This window comes from Ictidomys tridecemlineatus, chromosome 10, assembly GCF_052094955.1.
Source record: "Ictidomys tridecemlineatus isolate mIctTri1 chromosome 10, mIctTri1.hap1, whole genome shotgun sequence".
Classification (NCBI taxonomy): domain Eukaryota; kingdom Metazoa; phylum Chordata; class Mammalia; order Rodentia; family Sciuridae; genus Ictidomys; species Ictidomys tridecemlineatus.
Window position 1 is genome coordinate 61,447,273 of NC_135486.1, and position 25,031 is coordinate 61,472,303.

Here is a 25,031-nt window from a genome sequence, read left to right on the forward strand (position 1 = left end):
ACTAGATTTTAATATCTACTTTAAGAAAATGAGATATTTCAGATGATAAATAATGACCATTATGATCAACGTTTGATTTTGTAATAGTTACCCTAATTTATTCTTAAGAGTGGTTACTTTAAAAGCTGGAGAAAAATTCCAGTTCTGTGCCGTGCAAGCATCGTGCCTGGGACTTGAGCTGTTTGCTTGGAGTGGGTCTCGAAGCCTTGCAGGAATGTGCCCATTCCTTCACCGAATGCTCCTGACTCTGTTCAGGTGTCCAGCACAGTGATGCAAACCAGCAGCATAAACATGAACCAGAAACGATCTCCCTGCTTGGGGTGGACGGATCTGAGAGCGTAGAGAACATGTACAGAAAGAACAAAAAACCTTCAGGACCTTGTGATACAGTGTCTTTCACGTACCATGCTTCATATTGCAGAATATATTTGGGAGGTTGAGAGGGAAAAACCTCAAGGTGCATAACAGATTTACCAGGGTGTGAACTTCAGGCAATCCTGGGAGACAGGACACTCAGCATCCTGTGCATCCTTACCCAGAGAGCTCTCTGGTGGAGGGAGGGAGCTGGGTCTTTCAGCCGCTCTGCCTGGAGCCAGGCTGCTCAGCCCATCTCCCACGTGGGGTCCGATGGTGGTTCTGCTAGAGTTTTCCCAGATGCTCTGCTGGGTTCCTATGGTGATTACAACTTCTCGATGCCTTCCAATTATTGTTTTTCCGGTTGCACTATAACTACTTCTGTGGAGTTTCTAATAATAGAAAAAGAACTGGGAATACAGTAACAGGTCATAATTCACATCTGGCACCATGTAAAAACCAAGAAACAGCATTCCAAGGTGTGATATCACGTCCTTCTAATGTCCCCAAAGCCAGTTTCCATCTATGGTTTCGACAATTCAGACACGTATTGATACGAGTAATACCCATGGGATGAGAAGCAAAGCCCTTCTATTGCACCTCTGGTCACGGCTGCGTTCAAGACGTGGTGAAGAGATTTTCTCATAGAGGAGAACAAATAGAGTATGTGATTGCCTTCGTGGGCATCTGCAGAGAACTAACGCACAATTTAATATAAATGCCTTCAGAGTCGCAGCCAGGCAATTTCCTCTGCAGGCAAACATGGCTGTTGAAACCGACCATTCATTTTCTGCAGTTAAGAAGAAGGGAAATAATTTCAAGACAGAACAACAAACTTTGAAGTTTAATTTCCTGGTTATAACATCAGACTAACTAAACATGCTTTCAATATTACCCTTAGAGGTTCCTCATTTCCCAGATTCACCACAGAAAACAATCCAGTAGAGATTTAGAAGATTCTAATCAAAGATACCCAAGAGGAGGGGAAGCTGTGGGGCGAGGAAGGGGGAAGGGAGAGAATAAAGGAACAATGAGGAGCCAAGGGCTTTAGAGGTCACCCCACTCCCTCACTGTCTCTGTGAACAGTGGCCTTGATTAATAATTGCTGCTCTGTCTCTCCACCACAAGAGGAGCCAAGTGAGAGCGCCATGACACAAACATACCCCAAGCCTCCCCCCACCCCCCGCCCCGCCCCGCTACTGCCCAACCTCAGAACGTGGAGCTGCTGATAATGGGTTCAAGCTTCGGAGGAGAGGCTTCCAGATTGTTCCATCTGATGGTGAAGTCTCCAGGTACAGTAATGGTTAACAACCCTCCTGTGTTAGTTTTACATACGCTACATTGTGTTACATTACAACATTATAGTGTTTTACATATCACATAAACATAATAGGTAAATAATTTGTTACATAAATATTTATCTAAGAATATTACATATTATCATGTAATGTAGATTTTATGTTTGTATAGTTAATTTGTCCTGCATTAGATAATATTAGTCTGGTTATAATGCTTATGTAAACTCCTCTCCTAAAGCTCTCAATAGGTTGCATCAATTCTCTCTCAGAACAAGCCTAAGGGACACAGGTGTGGTATTGTGGTACCCATTTTGCAGGTGAGGAAATTCCGGGACAGAGGAATTGAAGTCAAGAAGTCAGTTGATGTCAAATCTTTTCTCTTAACCACAATAACCTGGGGGTCGCTTTCTGGTTATACCCAGGTTCTGGACCCACCATCCAATACTGGATTCCAGAACACAAGAATGAAAAAGATGCATACATGAATTCAAAATGACTTGAAAACAAATTTAGCTGTGAGAAGTCAGATTCATCTTTATTTAAAGTTTTCCATGGTGATTTGGCTTTTGTGGCCTCAGCTCTGATAGAAGCTTCTCTTTGCCCACCAGAGAAGTGCAGCGTGGCAATGGAGCGTGGTCATGAATGGCAGATGTGGAGGCTCAGGGACAGCACCAGCATGTCCTCTGCAGGAGGACTCTCCTCGCACCCACCAGAACCTTCAAGCCCTGAGTATTCTAAGCCATCCTGAAGGGCAGGAGCCAGAGCTGGTGGCAGTCACGGCTCGGACTCCCACAGCCGCAGCATGCCCCGAACACTGTGGTGGAAGCAGGATGGGGAGTAGATTCCTAGGCAGGGGAGACCGAGCGAGGCCCAGGCAGAGCGGTGGATGGTGTGCCAGCTGCTCAGCAGGCCAGCCACAGGTGGAAGGTGGGGGACAGAGGTCACAGGCTCCCAAGAGCTCACCTCCTAATGTAGACATATTTTTTTTTCTAAAATTATGTAGACATGTACTTAAAAACATTAAACCTGGACTTGGGTTTCATGTTCATATTTGGCAACGTGATCAGAATTTGGAGGAGTCTGCAAAGCCATCACATACAGCTGAGATGGATTCCTAAAAAGACCAAAGCCATTAGAATAAGTAAAGGAGTGAGTTGATTCCTGTCTCCCTCTTTGTCTCTAAGATTTTGTAGATAATTTACCCCACAATTTAGCCCCCAGGTGTGGATAACACTGTTAAAAACTAGCTGAGAATCCTTTCCTCCAAAACACATGGCCCTGATTTCAGAAACCATGGAGCTGCTTCTGTGTCGATGACGGCAGGACCTGTGCTTCTGTCTCCCTCAGCAGGTATTGGCCTGAGGTCCTTACAGCGTTGTTTCCAATTAATCTGAGCCTCCCACTCACGTTGGTTAAATGTCATGAAAAGAAACACAGCTCTAGAGACTTCCCTTAGCATTAATTTTCCTCTCCCATCACTGCCCCCAGCCCATGTTGCTGATCTTCTGTCTCTAAAATAAAAACAAACATGATCCCCGATTCCTACTCAACTCTGTCCGGTATCGACCAAAGTCTCTCCTTTTCCTCCCCTTGCCTTCTTTTAAAATTGAGATATAGTTCACAAACCACAAAATTCATAAAAATCTGTTAGCATCTTCTCTCCAACACAGAGTGGAGGCAGGCGGGGACGCTAAATATAGACATTTTCATGCAAGGAGAGAAAAACTGCAAGGAAAAAGTCATCAGTCTCAAGCAGTTTCAGAATCCAGCTGTCCTCCTGTGAGCAGCCTCTGGGTCTTCTGCCTGGGACAGGGGCTGCACCCACTGGGCCGTCAGCTCTGCCCTTGGGCTGCCCCGCTTGTCGTGGATCCTGGAACATGTTGGTCTGACTTTCCCTTCTTCCCCCTGGTAGAACTCTGGAGTCCAGCGGCCTCTTTCCTTCCAAGTCTCCAGAACATGTGAGCACTGGTGTGTTAATGTGCACCCACCCTCTAGGTGAGGCTCACCCACAGGCCTTTTCTGGGTGATTCCACATCTACCTTTGGCTTCTGCTGAGAAGGCTGAGGACAGCTGAGAGTCATAGATCCAATTCCTTCAAGGAGTCCCAAGTGACTGAATGCTGTGATCTTTAATTCCCTCAGAGTCATGAGCAGAAGCTGCCCCGTGACTTTCTCTCCAGGACTCACTTTCCTGTAACTCTACCATTAGCATTTCTTGCAATCTAGAATTTCCCAGACCAAGAGCTGATTTCTAGTGGTTAATCGTTTTTGCCTCAGTTTGTCTTTTTCTTCTTGCATTTTACAAACAAGACTGCCACTTCAACGCTGCCTGGAATTCTCCACTTAATGTCCAAGTACATAAGTTGCTAGTTCTGCTTTTCACGTGACTAGGGGATAAAAGTCAGCTGCGCATTCAAGCTGTACCCAGGTTCTCTCCCAGTTCCCAGCAGTGCCGGCCTAGGTTTGGTTCTCTTGGCCCGGGCAGCTGGGCCCTGCGGGCTCCTCTTCCCTCCTGGAGCCTGCTTGTGATGCTCTGTGCCCTGCAGGGCTTGGTTGGGTCTCTCTCCCATCCCCTCATTTCCTTCTGAGTCCTCACTAACAGAATTACTAACATGCATGATTTTTATTAACAATTTATTCCAGGAAGTTAAGGCTTTTTCTATCATTTTCCTCAAAATTCTTCCAGCCATTCCTTACTGTCCCAATGCAAAACCTCTTCAACAGGTTTAGGAATCTGTTAGGGCAGCACGCCAGCATGGGTGCAAAATGTGTGTGTTTCCTACAGCTGCTGTGAACAAGCCCACCACAGACACTTTGGTTTTAAAAGGCATGGATTTATCATTCACGAGTTCAAAGGTCAGAGTCCAAAATGAGGCTTTCAAGGTCCCAGAGTATCAGCTGCATGGTGTTCTTCCTGGAGATTGCAGGAGACATCAGTTCAGTCCCCTTCCTGACCTGTGGAGTTTGCTGGAGTCCTTGGCTCGTGGCTGCCTGTGTCCATGGTCAGAGACAGCCATGCAGCATCCTGCCGGCCTGCTTCTCCCCTCAGCACTAGAAGATTCTCTGACTCCAAGGACCATGGATTAGGTTGGGCCCACATGGATGATCTAAAATAAGCTCCCAGTCTCAAAGTGCTCAACTCTAACACATCTGCAGTCCCTTATGCCAGGCAAAGATTCATTCTCCAACTCCAGGATTGGGACATGGCATCTATTCTGCCAATATCATCTTTCATTTCCTTCATGTCAATGTAAAAATGATATTCTTTGATGCTACTGGAAATGTTTTTAAATTTCAATTTTTGTTTCTTTTCATTTTCTAAATTTTTATTTGTTGTTTTTAGTTATACAGACAGTAGAATATATTTTGACTTATCATACATACATGGAGCATAACTTCTCATTCTTATGGTTTGTATAGGATGTGGAGTTACCTGGTCATGTCTTCATACATGAACACAGGAGAGTTAGGTCTGAGTCATTCCACTGTCTTTCCTGTTCCCACCCCTCTTTCCTTCATTTCCCTTTGTCTAATCCAATGAACTTCTATTCTCCCCCGACTGTGCCCTCATTTATTTGTTTGTATTAAGTGGAAATTCAGTTGATGTTTGCGTGTGAAACTTGTATGTAATGATCTTCTTACATTCATTTATTAGTTCAGGTAGATCCTGGACTTCTGTATCTTCTATGTATGAAGTTACATCACATGAGTGCTGGTGGTTGTGAGGTTCATCAAGGGGTGGAGCTGACGTTCTTTTTTCTTTTCTGATTGTGCTTGCCAGGCACTCTGGACCAACACCACGTGGAGGTGGTTGGTGATGCCCATCTGCACAGGAGGGAGGGAAGACTTGCAGCCTCGGCCTCCCTTAAGCCTGGACACTGTAGGAGGACGAGCTCCCAGGGCACCTGTCTGCCTGCTGCCTGTTATTTCTAGTTTGCTCTAAATCCTCACCCTGAAAGGGTGTCACCTTTTATAAAATACAATCTGCATCTTTTGAAATGATTATACAGTATTAGCTTTTCCTTTATCCTGTTAATATGGTCAACAACATCGATTCTCTTATGTTTTCGGTTCCTGGCATAAACCTACCTGAGCACAAGAGATGGTCCTTCCTTGCACTGCTGGGTTTGAGTTGCTGTGATTTTGTGGCTGTGTTCCTGAGGAATACTGGCATAATGGCTTTTCTTTTTTGAAATGTCCTTGTCTGGTCTTGTGTGGAGTCATCTGGCAACAGGGGCTGCGATGCATTCCCCTGACCTTACTTCTCAGTCAGGCCCACAGGCTGGGGAATAGCATCTCACTCTGGGCAGAGCTCGGGCAGCATTGGGTCAGTGATCAGGGGCTCCAGTTTCAGGGGGCTCCATCCAGGTCAGGCTCACCGTGCTCCCCAGATAGCGCCTCCCAGGACTCTAAGTGAAAGCCCAGTAGCTGCACTTCCTGAGAACCACCCATTTGGATGGCTTAAAGCTGCCCTCTCTGTCTCCTGCTGTGCCCTGTCAAACCAGGCAGTTGCTTGAGGGAACAGAGTGGGAGCTGGTTCTGTTTTTCCATGTCCCAGGGGACTTGGTTTCTTAAACCCAGCAGGGGGAGATTCCACTCAGCTGCTCTGAATCAGGGCCCTGCTTCCTGCATACCCCGAGGATTCAGGAAAACCATGAGAACATGGGAAAAATAGCCTAGTATCCTATATCCTCCACTGGTATCCAACCTGTAACACCGCCTTCAAGCCACTGCCAAGAGCTCTTCCCTACATCTTGTCCCTCTGCTAAATCTGATCCTTAGCCAGAGCCCAGGAATGGCAAATGCTGCCAGGGAAGAAAACAGCTAGTAGTCATTGGCTTGCCTAGAATGGGAGTTTCTCTCCTCAGAAAGTTAGTTCCCCCTGATACTTATTCCCTCCACAGCTCTCTCATGGCTTGAAAAGTTGATTCTTGAAATTTGCCCCTTTTTACTTAGTGTCGTAGGTGAAATATTGCCTTCCTGTCTTAGTCCATTTTGTATTGCTGTAACAAAATGCCTGAGACTGCGCACTTGCCAAAGAAAAGAAGTTTATTTAACTCACAGTTTTAATTGGAGAGCATGACACCAGTATTTGCTTTTTGTGAGGGCCTCGTGGCAGAGAAGATCACATGACAGGGTACGTGCCAAAGAGAAAGATCATGTGGCAAGAAAGGAAGCAAGAGAATGCACTGGGAAAGAAAATTCTCCTTATAATCTACTTTCAAAGTAACCCATCCAGTCTGGGGAGGTCAAGCCCACTCCTGGAGATGAGCACAGACCTTTCCAAGTGTGGGACCACCAGTGACCTGGTGATGCTGATGAGAGCACACATCAGCTCCAGTTTGGGGGCAAAGCAATTTTGTAGTGTCCATTAAAGTATAAAATGTACACATCTGTCTAGATGATGGAGATTGCATTGACACAGCTACCTTCAAGACAGCCATCCTCGTAAACGTTGGCTGCAGTGTAGACAGCAATAAAAGAAGAACAGCTTAAGGGTCCTCCATGCAGGGATGGTCACCCTGTACTAGGACAGCACACCAAAGTTAAGAAGAATGGCCATGCCATTGCAGGGGCATGCCTGAAATCACAGAGACTCCAGAGGCTGAGGCAGGAGGATTGCAAGGTCAAGGCCAACCTTAGAAACTTAGCAAGACCCTGGGTCAAATTTTTAAAAATTTAAAAAGGGTTCGGGTGGGGGATGTGGCTCAGTGGTAGAGTGCCACTGGGTTAAGTCCCCAGTACCACAGAAAGGATAAACAAATAAGCAAAATGAAGAAAGAAAACATAGACAGGCTGCACACTGGCAGAAATAGCTCTGTGGCCAAATGTGAGCCGCAGAAGCACATGTGTGCTATGACAGCATCAGAGAAAAGCAGAGCCAGACGACAAATTCACACGAGGACTAGGGGTGCAAACCACCAGGAGCAGAGCCAGAGGCACCGCACCTGTGCTTTCCAGAAAGAGCAGCGGGACATGAGGAGTGCCACCTCCCAGGAGGCCATGCCCACCTGGTAGTGACAGCGTGTATCGCAGAGGCCCTGGGGACCATGAGAGAGAGAGAGAGAAGGGAAGGAAAGAAAGAGGCAGCAGAGAGAGGAAGTAAGAGGTGTTGAATTAACTCCCGATGAGAGCAGGGAGACCCCACACTGGGTGCAAAGTTGGAGGCGTGGGAAATATTCTGGGCCAAGGGAAGTGTTTAATGCAGCAAGCCACTGTTGGGCCTGGTTGGCGGGTGTGCTGTCCATACTGCCCACAGCCAGGCCTGCTTGCTTCACCCTGGACCTGGTCTTGATGGGTAGAACGGCAGCTGGGAGGAAGACCTCCGGCTCACTGTCCTCCCCTGCTTTGGGAGGTGAGGGAGAGAAGACAACTGGGCAGAGATACAGAGACTGAGAGCTTAGCAAAGAAATCAGGGCCAGAAGCACACACTCCAGAGGGTTGGCCCTGAGGCCATTCTCGTGCCATGGGAGGCTGAGGTGGGGCGAGCACAGGCCCTGCTGTCTGGATGGACAGCTAGGGCAGTGCCAGGCTGACCCTGTGTCCAGGGGCACAGAGAGATGCTCTGCTGGGGGAGTCAGCAGCCAGGATGCTCAGGCCAGAGTCAGATTGTGGCCCTGTGATTTCACAAATGGAAAGGGGACACTGGTAAGCTGGCACGGAGGCTGGCACGGCAGTGTCTTAACTTCTGGGGGCAGGACGTGTGTGACTATATAATGACATGGACCAGTTAGCCATGAGTGTGTTCACGGCATTCAAATTGCTAAAAGAAATTTCTCAAACTGGGTACAGTATCATGGGGTGGAGGTTCACCCTTCACCTGAGCGAGAGCATGGAAGGAAGGGCAGCCGGGTCATGCTTTTGACCACTGACATTGCCATGAGTGACGGACTGGTGGGTCAAAGGTGGACTCAGGAGCTCTCGGACAGTGACCACAGAGCCTTCAGGTCTGATCTTTTCCTTGGTTCCCCCTGTGGGAGAGGCCCAGCATTTCCTCTGGAGGCTCCAGGCAGGGCCTGGTCTGGATGAGAACAGGAGCATGCCCTGGGGACTGAGCAAGACAGGAAATGGGCCTCCCAAGATGCCTGTCTGGAAGAAAAACAGAAGGAAAACTGGGGGTTTTGAAGGTTCGATGGAGAGGTGTGTGCTCCAGAGTAGATCCTAGCCAGCTTATGTCTTAGAAAAATGTTATTTTAAACCATATGAAATGGTTTGCATTCGATCATCACTTTACCTGTGAAAATAGCGGTTTCATATGATCCAACTAAATATTGTAAAATGTCAGATACCCAAAAGCCCAATTGCTGGATGTATGGGTTCATAATGATTTACATGTCCAACCCCTGATTTGTGTCTCTGCTTAACCACATGGGAGTTCTGGGCTCTGTCCTTCTCATCATTCTGGCCAAGCACTTTTGGGTCAAAGACAACCAACTGCAAATCTTCTCCTTCCCTGACCCCAAGCCTGAAAGAGCCAAGCTCACCAGAGAAGCATTTTGTGGGGAGGTTACTCCTGGCTCATTCTCTGGACTGGAGGTGGTGACCCAGAGACTCAGAGCCGCTGACGGAGGCCCGTCTGTGCCATGTGATGGTCACAGATGCGGAGGGTGTTCCTTGCCCAAGAGCAGCCCCCTTTCCCTCATCCTCCTTGCCAGTCACCTCTGACTTCCACTGGCATCCAGGTGGTTTTCAGCAAAGAGCAAACACCTTTTTCCGAGGCGTGAGAGTCCTTGAAAGAGGAGGAGGGGACAGCAGCAGGAAGTCATTACCAAGTCCTTGGGTTTCACTTTTACATCCATCACCAAGTGCACCTCGACATCTGTAAGCAAGCTTCATGGGCCTGTCACTTGCTCTGTGACCTTGCAGCTCCAAGGACTGGCTCCTCTGTGACAATGAAAGCACATTGAACCAGGACGCCCTTGACAAAGACTTGGGTCACTGGGCTGTGGGAAGCGACTCACAACGCCTGGCCCGGTTCCATGGTGATCATGGTGAGATTGCTCCAGTGAGTCCATCTCATGAACGACGTGTATAGAAATCACCCACCGACTTCAAAGCACCAAACAAAAGCGAAACTATGATAGGAAAGGAAAGAGGGAAAATATTTAAAGGAAAAAGAAGGTCTCTGAGCAATGGGCTCATGGAGGATGGAGACCCCCAAGCACCCCTTCTCAGGGACGGGGATATCATCCTGCCCACGCCAGTGTTTGGTGTACAGTAACAGTATTTTCGAAGCTGGAGGTGAGGTGTTTGAGTTTTGGGACCCAGTGAGGAGTGGGGGTGAGTGGGCTGCGGGGAGCCAGTGTGCAGTGGGGGTCCCACAGGAGCAGAGCTACCCCTGCTGGCCAGGTGGACAGCGGCCAGGACCATCTGAGTCTCAGCACCACCTGCACCCATGCTGCTGCCTGGCTCCGTTGGCTTGGACATCTCCAGACCAGGGGGTTCTGCCCTACAGCACTGGCCACAGTGCTAGTGGAAGGCCCTTGCCCAGGGACCCCTCGCCTTCCTCTCCTGGAACTGGGGTTTCCACGGCTCCTCTCCTGTGAAGAGCTTCCATCTATCCTTTGGCACCCTCTGGTCAGAGCCAACCCATCTACTTCTTTATTCCAATGCCTCCCCTCTGATTTCTCCAGGCCTCGTCTTCCCAGCACATTCCTGGCATTCCCTCGGTGGAGGCCCCCATTTGAGTCCATCTCAGGGCTGAGGAAGGCACAAGCACACTCCTGAGTCCCTGAATCAGTTTCCAAACACCTGCTCCTCAGTGGAAAGGTACTGTCTCAATCCATCTTCTGTTGCTGTCACACAATACCCTGGGCTGAGATATTTATAAAGAAAAGAGCTTTATTTATCCCACAGATCTGGAGGTCCAGGAGCACAGCACCTGCATCCACTCCATTTTATTTTCCTCATGGTAAAAGGGCATTAGAGAAGCTGGTGTGTGTGCAGGAGGGGCAGCATGGGACACAGGTTGGCTTCACCATAACCTGCTCCATGAGAATGAGTCCATCCTTAAAAAATGCTTCAGTAATCTCCTCCTGGGGGCAGGTCCCTCATGATTCCAGATACCTCCCAGAGGCCCCGCAGCTTAACACCACTACACTGACACCAAGCCTCAACCCCAGGGTGGATGGGGACAAACCACCTCCCAACCCACAGCCACCCTCGACCAGGGCCACGGCCAGCAGCAGAGCTCCCTCCTTTAGCTACCATCTCCCCCACCCCTCTGCCGCTCCCTCTGAAGCCCTGAGGCCTCTGCCCTGGCCTGTCGCCTCGTTCTCCACCCTGTCCCTGTGAGGTCACAGTCAGGGCCCCATGCCTTGCTACCCTGCGCCTGGCAAACCTGAATCTTGGAGGCCGCCATCACCCAGGCCTCACGAGACCCTCCAAAGTCACCTCTGTGACTGCAGCTTCCTCTCCGTCCACCCCCCTCCACTTGCCATGGAACCTCCCTCTTGTGGAGACCAGCCTCCACTCAGCCCTCCAGCCCCCTGGGCTTTATCAGCCCCTCAAAGCCCTCACTTCCTTCCTACACAGCCTGGACTACGAGATCCAGCATGTTAACCGATGTCCCCACCCAGAGACCATGGATTCTCCCATTCCTTCACCCTTCCATACACTAGCAGCCCCTTTCTCCACAGGGAACTGAAGGCCACTCAGATAATGGCAGGCCTGTGTGGTTGTCATCTGCTCTATTCTGTGGTCTCCAGTGGTCCCCAATGGAAGGTACTGTTGGCATCTCGATGTTCCCTGTGTCCCTTGGTTAGATCCCTCCCTCCTTCATCCCTCCTTAGACTCACGCTCATCATCCTTTCCATCACACCTAGCAATGATCTCACCAGCTATTTCACAGACAGAGCGGAAGCCACTGGGCCAGCTCCAGTCCCGCTCCCCCGGCTTCCCATGATGGCCCCACTGGGTATGTGGCCTGAGCCCCTTTCCTGCTCTTTCCTGAGACCTTCAGCCAAGGGAAAGGGACCAAGAGACAAAAGTGATCTCACAAGGCAAGACCCACAGTGCCAAGGGAATGGCCTTTGGTGGACTCTCAGAGTTGGGGTCTCAGAGTGGAAGCTCTCCTGAAGGAGATGGTGGGACTGAGGATGGCCAGGGAAGAGGAAGGCAGTCCCTCCAGGCAGGGGGTGGCTGTGAGAGAAAGGCAGGAGCGTAGACAGGTGTCATGCTTCTGGGGACCAAGTGTTGGCCAGGCTGGGGTGAAAGATGCCTCAGGCCCAGGGGAAGGCCAAGCACAGATGCCTTCCCATGGGCTCCCACAGGCCCCACTTCCCCCTGTCCTGCACCTGGCTGCCTCTGGCCACCAGGTATCTTCATCCCACAGATCTGTACCTCATGCCTCCTGCACCAGGTGCCACAGATGTGCTGATGATCCACATGAGCACAAAGGCGCAGCCCTGCCACTTTGTGAAGTGGTGGAAGGTTTGCCCTGTGTCAGACACCACGCCAAGCACTCTGCAAGCACATCTCACTGAGCTGCTCAGCCCTGAGCGGCTAGCACAATTACCATTGCTGTTTCCTAGGAAGACACCGAGACTTAGGTTAAATCACCCAGCCGTTGCTCTAAATAGTAGGTGGTGCCAGAGGTAGTTGACCCAGGTGAGTGGATTTGAACCCCTAGGCTCTGCCATTTTCTTAATGGCCTCTAATGACTGTTTATTCTATAGCCTGTGTGTTTGCTGAGGGCAAGAGCTTTTATTTATTTTTGAATGCAAAGAATATTGTTTTATTTCTGGGACAGAAAAAAATCTTTTTTCATGTTTTAAACTTGTTCTTGAGCTATAATTTACCTGCAGTCACGTTGGTGTGTCCCAAGGGCACAGGTGACCACTTTTGCAAGTGTTTCCATCTGGGCACCTCCCACTCCAGCCAAAATACAAAATTCTTTCTCTCCTCAGAAAGTTCTTTACATCCCTGGGCAATTTCTCTCCACCCCAGGTTACCAGTGGTCTGACCCTTACCACTATAGACTGTTCAAAATCTGCAGGGTCTCATATCCTGAAACCAAACCACACATGCCATTTTGTGTCTGGCTTCTTCCAACAGCACATAGTTTCTAGCTTCTTCCAAGTTCTGTTCTAGGAGTTCATTCCTTTCTACTGCTGAGGAGCATTCCACCGCATGCATGTACACAATTAGAAATGAAACACGGATAAAGCTGCAGTGACTTGACACGACAAGCCCTCCTGAGGACTCCATCTCTCTTGCAAGACATCTGGGAGTAGGATTGCTGGGTCACATGACGACTCGCACACATGACTGGATGAGAAAGCACTGATTTGTTTTCCAGAGAGGTTGCAGCCTTTCTTATTCCCACCAACAATGAACGAAAGTTCCAGTTATTCCATGTCCTTGATAACACTTGGGATTGCCAGGCGTTCTGTCCTTTTTATTTGCCATTTTGAAATGATTTCAAGCTTACAGAAAAGATACCAAAATAGTACAGAGTATTTCTCTATCAACCCGATTTCTCCTAATGTCAGTAACTTGTATGGCCACAGCACTATTATTAGAGGTCAGAGATCACCGTTGGGGTGACACCCTTTACTAAACTATGGACTATTCAGAATCCACCAGTTCTTCACTAATGGAAAACAATGTGTCCCAGCCTCCAATCCACGGCTACCTCCTCTCTCCTGAGGAGTCACATCCTCAGCCCTTTTAATTTTTATTTTGAGACAGAGTATCACTAAGCTGCATAGGGCCTCACTAAGTTGCTGAGGCTGGCCTTGAACTGTGATCTTCCTGTCTCAGCCTCCTGAGTCCCTGGGATTACTGATATGCAGCAGCACATGCCCAGCAATCTTGACACTTCCTAAGTATAATTGTCAGTGATTTTATCGCATGTCCCCAAATGTGGGCTTGTCTGATATTTATTTATAATTAGTTTGTTAAGAACACCCAAACCTGGTGTGCTCTTCTCAGTGTATTGTGTCACAGGTGAAATAAAGTTGATGTCTTAATACTGGTGATGCTAACTTTGGTCACTTGGCTGAGATGCTGTCTGTGGGTTTCTCTTGCTGCAAAGTTACTATTTTTCCTTTCGTAATAATAAGTATATTGGAAGCCAGGTGTGATGCCGCACGCCCATGATCCCAGAGACTGGGGAGGCTGAGGCAGGAGGATTGCAAGTTCAAAGCCAGCCTCAGCAATTTAGGAAGACCCTGTCTCAAAATTAAAAAAAAATAATAGAAAGGGCTGGGGATGTGGCTCAGTGGTTAGGTACCCTTGGGTTTAATCCCCAGTACCAAAAAAGAAAAAAAAAATGGGAGAAGATCTTGTGAAACTAGACGTGTTCCTGCTTTATTCCAGCTTCTGTCTACTACTTCAGCCTCGTGAATGCACCTGGCCTGCACCAATGATCTCGGGGTGTCCTGACGGACTCTGCCTTCCTTACCATTTCCATGGGCACTGACTGGAGTGGTCAGTGAGACAGGCTGTCTGTCTCCCCCATTGGTCTAACCCACTGTGCACACACCAGCCTGGGCTCCATGGAGCCACTGGTTGCCATGTGACTTGGAGGCTTCCGCTCAGTCCTGGGAGCTCCCGCCCCGTCCTTGGTACAGGCTCTGTGTGTTTCTGAAGCACGTCCTCACTTTATGGCCCGTCTTTTCCGTTTCAGTCATCTTTGTGGGTGAGGGGCTTTCGGCCGTAGTCAGCGTTTCTCTGAGGATCAAGGTTGCATTCGTGATTTCCCAGGTGGCAGAGCCTTTCTCACTGCATCCATTAGCCTGTCTGGGTTGCGGGTGGGGCGTTCGCTCAGGCCTCTGCCCATCCTTTGCTGGATAGCTCGGGTTCTCATCGGCTCAGGTTTCCCTAGTAAGTCGGTTTTGTTCCACTTACCACTTTATACCTAACACCGACATTTCTTCCTGCTTAAACCTCCCCCTTCTACTCCCACCCACCCAACCCCTCCTCTGCTCCCTTTCCCTATCACCACGAGATGCTCACAAGAGTGGGGTCCCACGGGCTCGCCCCCTCCCCCACTCTGGGATTCCTGTCCTAATGTGGAGTGAACTGTGAACTGAGTGTTAACAGTGACTGAGTGTTAGGCAGCTGGTTTTCTCTTAAGTAAATCACATGAGGACAGCGCCCCCATGTACTGCTCTTAGATTTACTTATGTATGTAGCTTTTTCTGCCCTACACCTTTATTTCTATAGATCCCCAAATCCGGTGACATTTCTCTTCAGCCTGAAGGACATCATTTAGCTTGTCTTGAATACAATTCTGCTGGTAATTAGCTTTCATTGATTCAAACATGTCTATTTTTATCCATCTTTTAAAGGTTATTTTTATTGGACATGGACTTCTAGGTTGGCAGTTATTTTTTTTTCTTAGCATTTTAAAGGTGCCCAATGTCTGTGGCCTGTTGTCGATCCCTGGATACAGTTTCCTTTATTCCTGCTACTTTCAAGATTCCATTTTTACTTTCTTTTTTCATTAGTTGAACTATGGTGTGCCCAGGTGTGGTTCTCTGCATTTATATTTCCTGGGTTTATAGAGCTTTTTGGACTTAGGTAGTGTTTCTCAGTTATTCTGTAAGAAAGAGCCATTCCTTCTCTTGTGCACGGTTCTAAACTTGTGAAGATTTGGCTAATATATTTTTTTCAGATATTTTTCCATCCTCTTCTTTTTCTCTCTTTTCCTTCGGGGGCTCCAATTCCTTACCTGTCAGACTGCTTACGTGCAGACCCACAGCTATCTGAATCTGTTTATTTTTTTCAATCCTTTTTAAAATCATTTTTTCTACTTGTTCTTCAGATCATTCAATTGCCATCTCAACTTCACAGACTCTTCCTTTCATTCTCTTCACATGTTATAACCAGCTGCTTTATATATATGTATTTTTTCACCAAGTCAAATGTTCCCGCTGCCCTGGGCCCAGTCTCCACTGAGTGCTTTCCTCACGACTCTGCTCTGAGCCTGCCCATGTGGTCAGCAGCTCTTCTGTTGCATATGGATGTGGTCAGTAGTAGTTGCAGAGACTCCAGAGTCTGTTTTCTGTCTCCTGTGGGTGCTGAGTCCTGTTTTGGGGCTCAGTTCGACCCCTGGGAGCTGTGTCTGGTGAGTCTGGGTGACACGACCCCAGGCAGTCACAAGACTTTATCTGGTGAGACTTGAGCTCCAAACTCTGCCTCCCACATGTCTTCTCAGGATTCCTCCCAGCTTCTTTGGGCTGGCTAAAGCAGGTGACTCCAGGTCTCCCCGTGTTTCTGCGAGTGCTGAGGGCACTGGGAAGATGATCCTCCAGAGAGGCTGGGACTCTGCGTTCCCCAGCGCCGTGCCTCCCTGGCACCACCCTCCCTCAACATCCATGTTCCCCTCTCAGCCCTGGGGTGGTTGCAAGCCCTCGGTGACAGGTTCACAGATGACGCCTGCAGGCCACTGTCTCCAGCCACTTCCCCGCTCTGAGCTCTTGCCCCCACTCAGTGAACTGTTGTGATTATGCTGTGTGTCCCTTCTCCCAGGCTGGTCGCCTGTGCAGCCTGTGGCCACCACTGCAAGCAGTGGCCTCCCATGGTCGTCCAGTTCCCAGCTGCTTTGTGTGAAAGGTCACTCTGGTGCCAGTTGTTCCTTCAGGACTGGGAGTCGAGTGGCCCTACTGAGGTGAAGGGCTGGCAGGGGGACGTGAGCACAGCGAAGAAGCTCTAGAGCGGTGGAGAACGGCAGCGAGGCCTCATCTCGTATGAGAAAACCAAGTCCCAGAAATTAATCCAGATGTTCAGGCACTGGGTAACCTGAGCCACAGGTAGCTGGGAAGGGAGCTGGGAAAGTGAGGGTTCAGGCCGGTTCTCCTTTCCCTGCCCCTGACTGTGAAAGGGTCTCTCAGTAGGTGGCAGGTCAGGAACCCTGGCCCCATTGGTTTGAGACTCTGGAGTTTCATGGTGAACATGTTTTAAAGCTCCTACTGACATAAGCATCTGCTCAGGACCTTTCTAGGCTGCCTCTCCTTCCTGGATGGCTGCTCCCAGTGGGAACTGTGTGAGCCATAGTGGGGGGCGGGGGGCACCAGCCAGCGCCTGGTGTGAACTTGGCTCTTCTGTCTGGGCTGAGGAGTCCCCCGTGATCTCATGCTGTCAGGAGCTCTGTGCTGGGCCCTGTGGAAGCTGTGAAGGGAGGAGAGGCACTTTCCCTGCCTATCGAAGACTCAACAGTGGCAGACTTGTCACAAAGGCGAGCAGAAGCCTGTGAAGCCACAGCGTGTTGGGTACTTGATTCCAAAGCCCCAAACCCTTCAGATGAGCTGAATCAGTGAGCTTCATATTATTGTCTATAAAAGAAGATTAGGCAGCAAAGAGAGGGGGGAAAGTCAGAAAAGAATTAAACAGAAAATGTGAAAGGACAGCAAAGGCAAAGAATTTGAGGGTGTGACGACACAAAGAGGAGGTGCAGATCTACATACTTGTATTTATATGTCACCTGAGAAATAGAGAGATGGGGACAGGCCCTGGCTGCTCCATCCACCTGCAGGAACAGGCCTCTCTGACTTTGTGGACCTGCTGGGGTTTTAAATGAGGCAAAATGGGAGCTGCTTGGCCCAGCATCTACCCCTACGTAAGCAATCGGCGTATCATTGCTACATTGGTGTGCTTGCTTCCTGCTCTTGGTCTAGCTCATCGGAGGACTGGACTTGGGCCAGCAGCTGGCCCCTCCTGACTCACCCAGTGCACTATTTTGTTAAGGCTCCCAAGTTCTGGGCGGGTCTGAAAATCTAACCTTTTCCCCAGTTAGGATTATGTCTGGTGAGCGGAGTGCACCTGGTTCAGTCCAGGTGTACAACATCCCTGGAGAGACCCTTGCAAAAGTAGAAGCTCATTAAAGAAGCAGGAAGAATATGAACTGAAAGGCCTTCTCTCCCTGTTAAGTAATTCAGCAAGCCCACCCTCCTTAGTGAGAGCCAGTAGCTCCACAGCACTGTGTTTAGCAAGTATTTGCACATTATCTTTCTTAAGCCCCCCCCCCTCGCCCCAACACACCCAAGCCTGTGAAGTTTGTCAATGTCCTCCTGGTTTCCATCTGAGGACACAGGCCCAGAGGGGACACACGATGTCCTCAACTGCAGCATTGCCCAGTACACTTGTGGCCGGGCACAGTGTTTAAACTCAACACTCATTCCGACCCCAGTACATCCTAATTGTCCTAGTTTTCTATCCATGCCATGACAAATCACCACAAGCGTAGTGGCTTAAGATCACGCAGAGTTGTTATCTCATGATCACTAAGGGTCATGAGTCTGGGCACCATGAGGCCTCGGCCCAACCCAGGTGTGGGCAGGGCTGCCTCCCTCTCTGGAGGCTCTGGAGGTGGACTCTCTTGCACAGTTACTTGACAGGTGGCAGGAGCCACTCCTGTGTGGTTTGAGGACTCGGGTCCCTGTTTCCCTGCTGGCTGTGGATGGGGCTTGTTTCCAGCTTCTGGAGCCTTCTGTGATTCCTGGCTTCTGTATGGCTCTCCTCCAAGTCAGCAGCAGAGGGTTGAGTCCTTCTCCTGCTTCAGATCTCTCTGAACTTCCCTTCTGCCTCCTCATTTATTCATCAATCAATCAAAGATATTTATGGTGAAGACATCATGTGACAGAATGCTGAAGAAAATACAAAGAACCATAGAAATGCCAGGTTTCCTCCTAAGAGTGTGAAATCTAATGGGTGCAAGTTCAAGACCTGGAGTTGTACACAGATACTGCATGCAGCATGAATTCAAAGGTGGAGAGGTGGCTTCTATGGGCTCAGAAGGTTGAGGTGTCTATTTGTAGGGACATCTACATGAGGTCCTGAAAGACAGGAGAAAGTTCAAGTGACAGTGGCACAGGCCAGGCCAGGGACGGGGCTATTCTGGCATCCAGAGGTTGCACTCAATTAGAAGTCTCAGAGCACTTGCAGTGCAGGCTTACAGATGTTCCCTGGAGTCCTCATCCCAGAGGTCAGAGGGATGAGTGGGGAATCGCAGGGTCCTGGGACCTGAGCACATCCTCTCTGAGCAGGTCATTTCTTGGAGGGGCGAGATGCTGACCTTCAGACACACTCTGCTGGGGAGCTCCCTGGGTGCCACCCAGTACCCTGTGACCACCCTGATGGGGTGTTGCAGCTGCAGAGTGCATGGTGTGCTGTCAAGGAGCTTGCTGCCCCAGGGGTGGGGAGGACTCCAGAGCACTGGCAAGGGCATCCAGGCCAAGTACTCCTGGGGCAAGAGGATGCAGCCCCCTCTTGTTTTCTCTCTTCTAGTTCTAGGATCAGAGGCTAAAGTCCTGGGACCAGCAAGCCTGAGGGAGCCTTTCCAAGCTGCTGGACACAGGCCTGTTTGGTGGGGTGGCTGAGTGGATAATGAGGTGGCTGCCACCTTCACAGGTCAGCCCTGGAGCAAGCTGAGCCCTCTGAGCCCTGGAGGGTGGCAGGAGACAGCAGGCTCTCGGCTCCTCCCCCTTCTTCACTTGCTTCCAGGAAAGCCCTTTCTGCTTTTCTTTCCCCTTCTTATCCTTTGCAGGAGTGCACTGAGAGGTGAGAAGATTCAGTTATGTTTCCTCACTCACAGTCAAGATGCAATTGGTCAGGAGGGGTGGCAAAGAGCCAGAGATGTGGCAAGGGCATTATATGCATCACTCAGACCAGCCATGACCAGCTGCCAGGACCTGCAAGGGCTGGAGTATCCCAGGGGAGGCATCTGCCATTGGCTAATCCCCAGCAGACTCTGTTCAGAGGCCCAGACCTGAGCCACACTCCCCAGAGGACCAGAAGAAAGGAGAGTGGCAACACCCTAGCCAATCGTGACAGGCTGAGGGTCTGCAAGGTGTAGACCCCAATACCTGGGCATAGCACCACCTGGGAGTCAGGGACCTGGGCATCCTGCGCATCCCTGATCAGGAGTCCACCATCCTCAGGGACCCCAACGTCAAAGACGCTGGATCATAAAACCTCCCATCTGAATGACAAGGCCGGTATGCCGTGTCCTGTCTTCCCAGTCTGTGGTGGCTGCCCTGGGCTTCAGTGCTCTTGAGACAGCCAGGCACTGCTGGAAGCACTCCCCAGTTCTGTGACATGGCACAGCTGCCATGCTATGCCACCATCTCTAGGTCTCTGTTCATCTTGTAAGACGGACACTCAGTACCTACTGATGTCACTCCTGAGGCTTCCCCTGCTGCAGTGGCCAGCTCTACTCTCTGTCCTTGTGACCTTGACTCCTCCCCACACCCCACACAAATGCACTGGCACAGTGCTTGCCTTGTGTCTCGCCGATGCCACCTATTGTCCTCAAGGGCACGTGTCAGAATCTCCTCCCTTCTTGAGATGGCGTAGTCCTCAATCGTATGCATGGCTGTATATGGTTTATCCACTCATCTGTGAATGGACACTAGGGTCACTTCCACCTTTTAACCATTGTGAAGGATGTGGCTGACAACAGGGGTGTGTAAATACCTGTTCAAGCCCCTGCTTCCAATTCTTTTGGGTCAGTTTCTGGAAGTGGAACTACAACACCGAGGTTCTGTAGGGGTTGCTGATTGACTGTCCACTTTAGACCCCAAGAGAAATGGGTTCGTGTAAAGCCAGCATCTCTACCTTCTTCTCCTGGACAAGCTGTTGAGGCAGCTGGGCTGGTTTACACCTCATGTCATCCTGCAGCACAGCAGTGATTCTTTGCAGCACTGATTCTGGCCCAGGTTTATTTCTCATGACACATGACCACTGTCCACAAGTTACATCCTGGGAGGGACATGAGGCAATGGGCAGAGCACGGCATCCCTCACATTCCTCATGCCCCATCCTGCCAGAGCTGCCCTCTCAGGAATCCTGGGGCTCTTCTGAGTTTCCTTGCATATCCCCATCCTCTTGAAAGGAGGATGCGCTGTTGCCCCTGCATCCCTGCTGGAAGGAGGGTGGGGGGAGGAGCCAGTCAGCAGAGAGGCCTGGTTCCAGTGCAGGACACTTGACTCCCCTGAGTCTGCTAACTCCCTTGACAAGAGTGCATCTGACCAGGAAGAAGAAAGGAAACGCCACACTGTGCACCTGGGGTTCACAGCATCTCTCACAGCCAGCGCTATAGAAGGCTCTGTGGACTGACCTCCTGGGGGCAGGATCTGAGCCCCCACAGGACCACTCCCAGGAGGTTTCTGGTGTCTACCTGTAGTCCAAAGGTAGCAAATCTTGCAAGAGTATGATGGCTTGCATCTTAAGTGTCCCCCTAAAGCTCATGTGCTGAAGGCTTGGTCCCCTGTGGAAGGCCCTGGTGGGTAGTGGAAATGTCAGGAAGGCCATCTCTGTGATGTGCATTTCAGAGGACAATGATGGGACCACACCTGTACACACAGGACTCTGGTGCCACAGACTGGCCCCTGAGGGTGCAGGTGGTTTCGGTCGTGGGACTGTGCCCTGGAACGGTACAAGGGACCTCAGCCCCTTCCTCTTACTCTCTCTGGCCACCATGAGGCAATCAGCTTTGTTCCCCCAAGGACTCCCCCTGATTCCTGCTTGCCACAGGCCAGAAAAAAATGAGGGCCACTGGCCATGAATTGGAGGCTCCAACACCCAGGGCCAACCTGACCCTTTCCTTCTTTGGTTGATCTCAGGTATTTTGTCAAGGTGACACACAGTTAAGACAAGAAGTATCTGGTATCCTTGGCCTGGTTGTAATGTAGAATTGGAACAGTGTCTCAGTCAGAGAAGGAGGAGGGGAGGGAGAGCAAATATCCAATGATGGCTTTCAAAGTTCAGTGCAGGCCAAAGGCATGTTATCTGGTTGGCTCTCTTGGCACGGGCAGCCAGCCCCAAATCCACTGGCTAAAAACAACAGTCAACATAGTTCCTGGTTCAGGCAGGCAGAGCTCAGCCGGGAGATGCAAGTCACCAGGTGGCCCAGCCAGCAGGACTGAAGAAAGCCATGCTCCCATGTCTGAAGTCTCACTGAGGATGGGCAGAAGGCTGGGCACAATGGAATGGTCATCTGGAACACCTCCAAGTGGCCCTCCCACAGTGGCTCAGGGCACCAGGGCAAGGCATTCCAGTGAACAAGGTAAACAGCTCCTGTGCTTTCATGACCCAGTCTTGGAAACCACCACATATCCCATCTGATGCATTCTATGGTTGACGCAGTCACAAGTCTCCCAGCCTAGGCAGAGAGGACACAGACCCTCTTTCTGATGAGAGGAGGGCCAGAACATCTGCAATTGTGCTCCCATCTCTGTGGATGTGCATGAGAGGACAATGACATTACCATGCCTGCACACAAAGTGACATTAGTGCCAGAGACTGTGGCATATGAGGGGTTGTGTGATTTGGGAGGAGCAGAATTCACATCTTGCTGGGTGCCATATTTCAATGAATGGGAAATGACATGCAAGCCAGGCCTGAAGGACAGGATCCCTACTATGGCAGAGAAGGAGAAGGCGTGTCCCAGCAGGAGGACACTTATGAGCAGAAGCACAGGAGAAGAGGCGGGCAAGGGCAGGAGGACTCTGATGGCGTGCTGCAGGGAGAGGGGGCCTCAGGAACAAAGTGGATCCAGATAGGTCACATCAGCAAAGATCAGGGACAGGGTAGGAGGAGCATGGCTTAAAGAACCCACAGAGGACAGGATAGGGTGGGGACCTGAGAGGGTTTGTAGGAGTCAGGAAAGGAGGGACTCAGGCTCCTGAAGAGCTGAGAACTGGCTGATGGTGACTACTCGGGAGACTGGAGGACTTGGAGGGCTGGGGTGATAGCTTCACCTTGAAAATAAGGAGGCCTGTTCTTCCTCAGGGGTGGGAGCAAGGGAAAGAAATGGGTTACTGATGAGCTTTTGAAGTACAGAGAAGGAAAGCAAAGATGACCTCAATCCTCTGAGCAAGCAGAGAGGGATTATTTACTGAGAGTTAAGAACCACTGGTGAGTGTGTTAGACACTTATAAAATGTGATTTTCTTATTCTAAATAATTGTACAAATCACTTTTACTTTTAATGCTTTTCCTGATTACAAAAACACAGCTACTGTAGAAAACTTTAAAAATATTTTAAAACACAAGAAATGAAAGTCACCTACATCCTCTACTAACACCTATGGGCAAGGGGTAGGAGCTGGTTTTATTTATCCATGCAATCTATTATGCAGAAATACTTCGATTTTACAATGCAGAATACAAATATTTTATATATTTGAGATTCTGTAGGGTTTTGTTTATGCTTCAGCAGTCTGAACACATCTTTGGAAGCAGCCCCCCTCTTGAGATACCATAATTTTTCTGCTTTGGAACATCCAGAATGCTCCCGATTGGCTGCTATTTTATCTGTGTATGGTAGACATCCAGATGCTGTGTGCATGTGATAGAGATGTTTCAGGTCAGCTTCTCTGTGCTTTTCTTAGCACACACACTCCTTCAAGACTCTTGAGGCCTGCTGCTAAGTTACCTTTCCAGAAAGGTTCATGGTTTTTTACCATTGCCATAAGGCAGCCCACGGGCCCCTCTCAACATCTCCATCCCTGAGAAGAAGGACTTGAGAAGCTGCTGCTTCTGGTAGTTGGCACCTGGGTCCTCAGTTTAGCACAAAGCCTGAGGTCCTGTTCTAAAGATCAAGAGCTCAGAAACAGGCCCCCTGTAGACGCTTCCTTTCCCGGGAGCCTTCGTGAGGGGTGTGTGGGTCCGAGGGCACTTGAAGGTGCTTTTCCGCCGGTGGTTTCAGGTGCTTCGCCACCACCGCCGGCTCCAGATGGACCAACTGTCTGGCCAATAAGAAGAGAAGGACAGAATCAGGAGCTAGCTATTTTTGATGGTGGCTTTGACTAGGCGGAAATACGCGGGGGCAGGAATTGCGGGGAGGGCAGCGCTTTGCCCTGAAGTGGCCCCGCCGCGCGCTCACCCACCCGGCGGGGGCCGACGGTGGGCGCTGGGCAGGGGCGCCTCTGAGAGGCGCAGGAGGCCGGGCGGGGGTCGGGGACTGCCGCGGGCTGGAAGCGCGCCGCGGGCGGGGTGTTCCGGGGCCGCGCCCAGCCCAGCGCTCCGCCAAGTTTGCGCGCGGTCTCCGCCGATTCCCGGTTACCTGAGCCGGCGCCCACGTCACTGCCACATCATCTGGGCCTTTTATATTGCAAGGAAACAGGAAAGAGGGAAGAAAAGCGTCGCTGGAGCGAGCCAATCGCGGGCGGGCGGTGGCGGGAGGAGCGCGCGGGCCGGAGCGGAGCCCAAGCCGAGGGGCGGCGGCCGCTCCGGCCGGTCTGCGGCGCTGTTCTGGCGGCGGGAAGATGCTGCAGTCCCTGGCCGGCAGCTCCTGCGTGCGCCTGGTGGAGCGGCACCGCTCGGCCTGGTGTTTCGGCTTCCTGGTGCTCGGCTACTTGCTCTACCTGGTGTTCGGCGCCGTGGTCTTCTCCTCGGTGGAGCTGCCCTACGAGGACCTGCTGCGCCAGGAGCTGCGCAAGCTGAAGCGCCGCTTCCTGGAGGAGCACGAGTGCTTGTCGGAGCCGCAGCTCGAGCAGTTCCTGGGCCGCGTGCTGGAGGCCAGCAACTACGGTGTGTCGGTGCTCAGCAACGCCTCGGGCAATTGGAACTGGGACTTCACCTCCGCGCTTTTCTTCGCCAGCACGGTGCTGTCCACCACAGGTAGCAGGCCGCGGCCACCTCGCGCCACACCGGCGGCGCCCGGGCCTCTCCATCCCCCGCCCCCAGCTTCTGACCCTCCCTGGCCCCTTCTGCGGCCGCAAGGGCGCGCGCCTTAGCAAGGTGGTCTCAGAGCGTGACTTGGTGCAACCGCCAGGAACTCCAGGGGAGTGGTCCCTAAGTAACTCTTGGGGAGTGGTCCCTAACCTAGGGCCTGAGTGGCTGCAGGGGCTACATCCCCCACGCTCTCTGAATACCCTAAACTAGATCTCCAGGTGAACCGGTAGCATCCTGGCCGCCCAGGGGCTAGGGGTTGCGCCTGGTGTGGTCACCTTCCTCCTGACCTGCGCCCAGAGGGCTGAGCCGCAGAATCTAGTAACGATATTTCTGCAGGCACCTTCCGGACTGTGCCTTCTCTTTTGATAACCATGCATAGATATTAGGCTTTTAGTACCGGGAGGCAGGTGACCTCTAACAGGCCGATTTGGTTTCCTTCAGAGTAGGAGGAGGGTGGGGGAGAGGAAAGCGAGTGTCCGATTGCCCATGAGCCGACAAAATGGGGCACCCTGATTCAGCAGTTATTTCAACTTTAGGTATGAGAGGTTCCTGGTCAACTTCAAAGCACCACCTCCTGCAGAGCTCAGGAATGGAGCAGGTCCTCAGGTGCAAGGGGGAGGAACACAGGCCCCAGCGCGCCATCGCTGGGCTGGATTAAATCCAGGAAGGCTGTTTCCCCAGCCTTGGCCAGTGGGGCACACAGCCCGGGCTGAGATAGAGATAGGTGTCTGCCCTCTGTCCTCACAGGGCTCCAGCAC

General features: G+C 50.8%; 1 protein-coding gene and 2 long non-coding RNA genes across 3 annotated transcripts in view; 2 read left to right on the forward strand and 1 right to left on the reverse strand.

Moving 5' to 3' along the window:
- LOC144367295 (uncharacterized) overlaps positions 1 to 25,031 on the forward strand; it is a 490,767-nt gene that overhangs the window by 39,712 nt on the left and 426,024 nt on the right. The window lies entirely within an intron of this gene.
- LOC120887248 (uncharacterized) lies at positions 22,559 to 23,779 on the reverse strand. Its single transcript, XR_005730387.2, has 2 exons — positions 23,663 to 23,779; positions 22,559 to 23,341 (listed from the first exon to the last, which is right to left on the reverse strand). It is a non-coding gene; the product is annotated as an uncharacterized LOC120887248 (long non-coding RNA).
- Positions 23,865 to 25,031, forward strand: part of Kcnk1 (potassium two pore domain channel subfamily K member 1) — a 34,533-nt gene continuing 33,366 nt past the window's right edge. The window contains exon 1 of the mRNA XM_005320369.5: positions 23,865 to 24,219. Within this exon, the coding sequence (XP_005320426.1) occupies positions 23,865 to 24,219 (355 nt within the window). The remainder of the gene's footprint in view (positions 24,220 to 25,031) is intronic.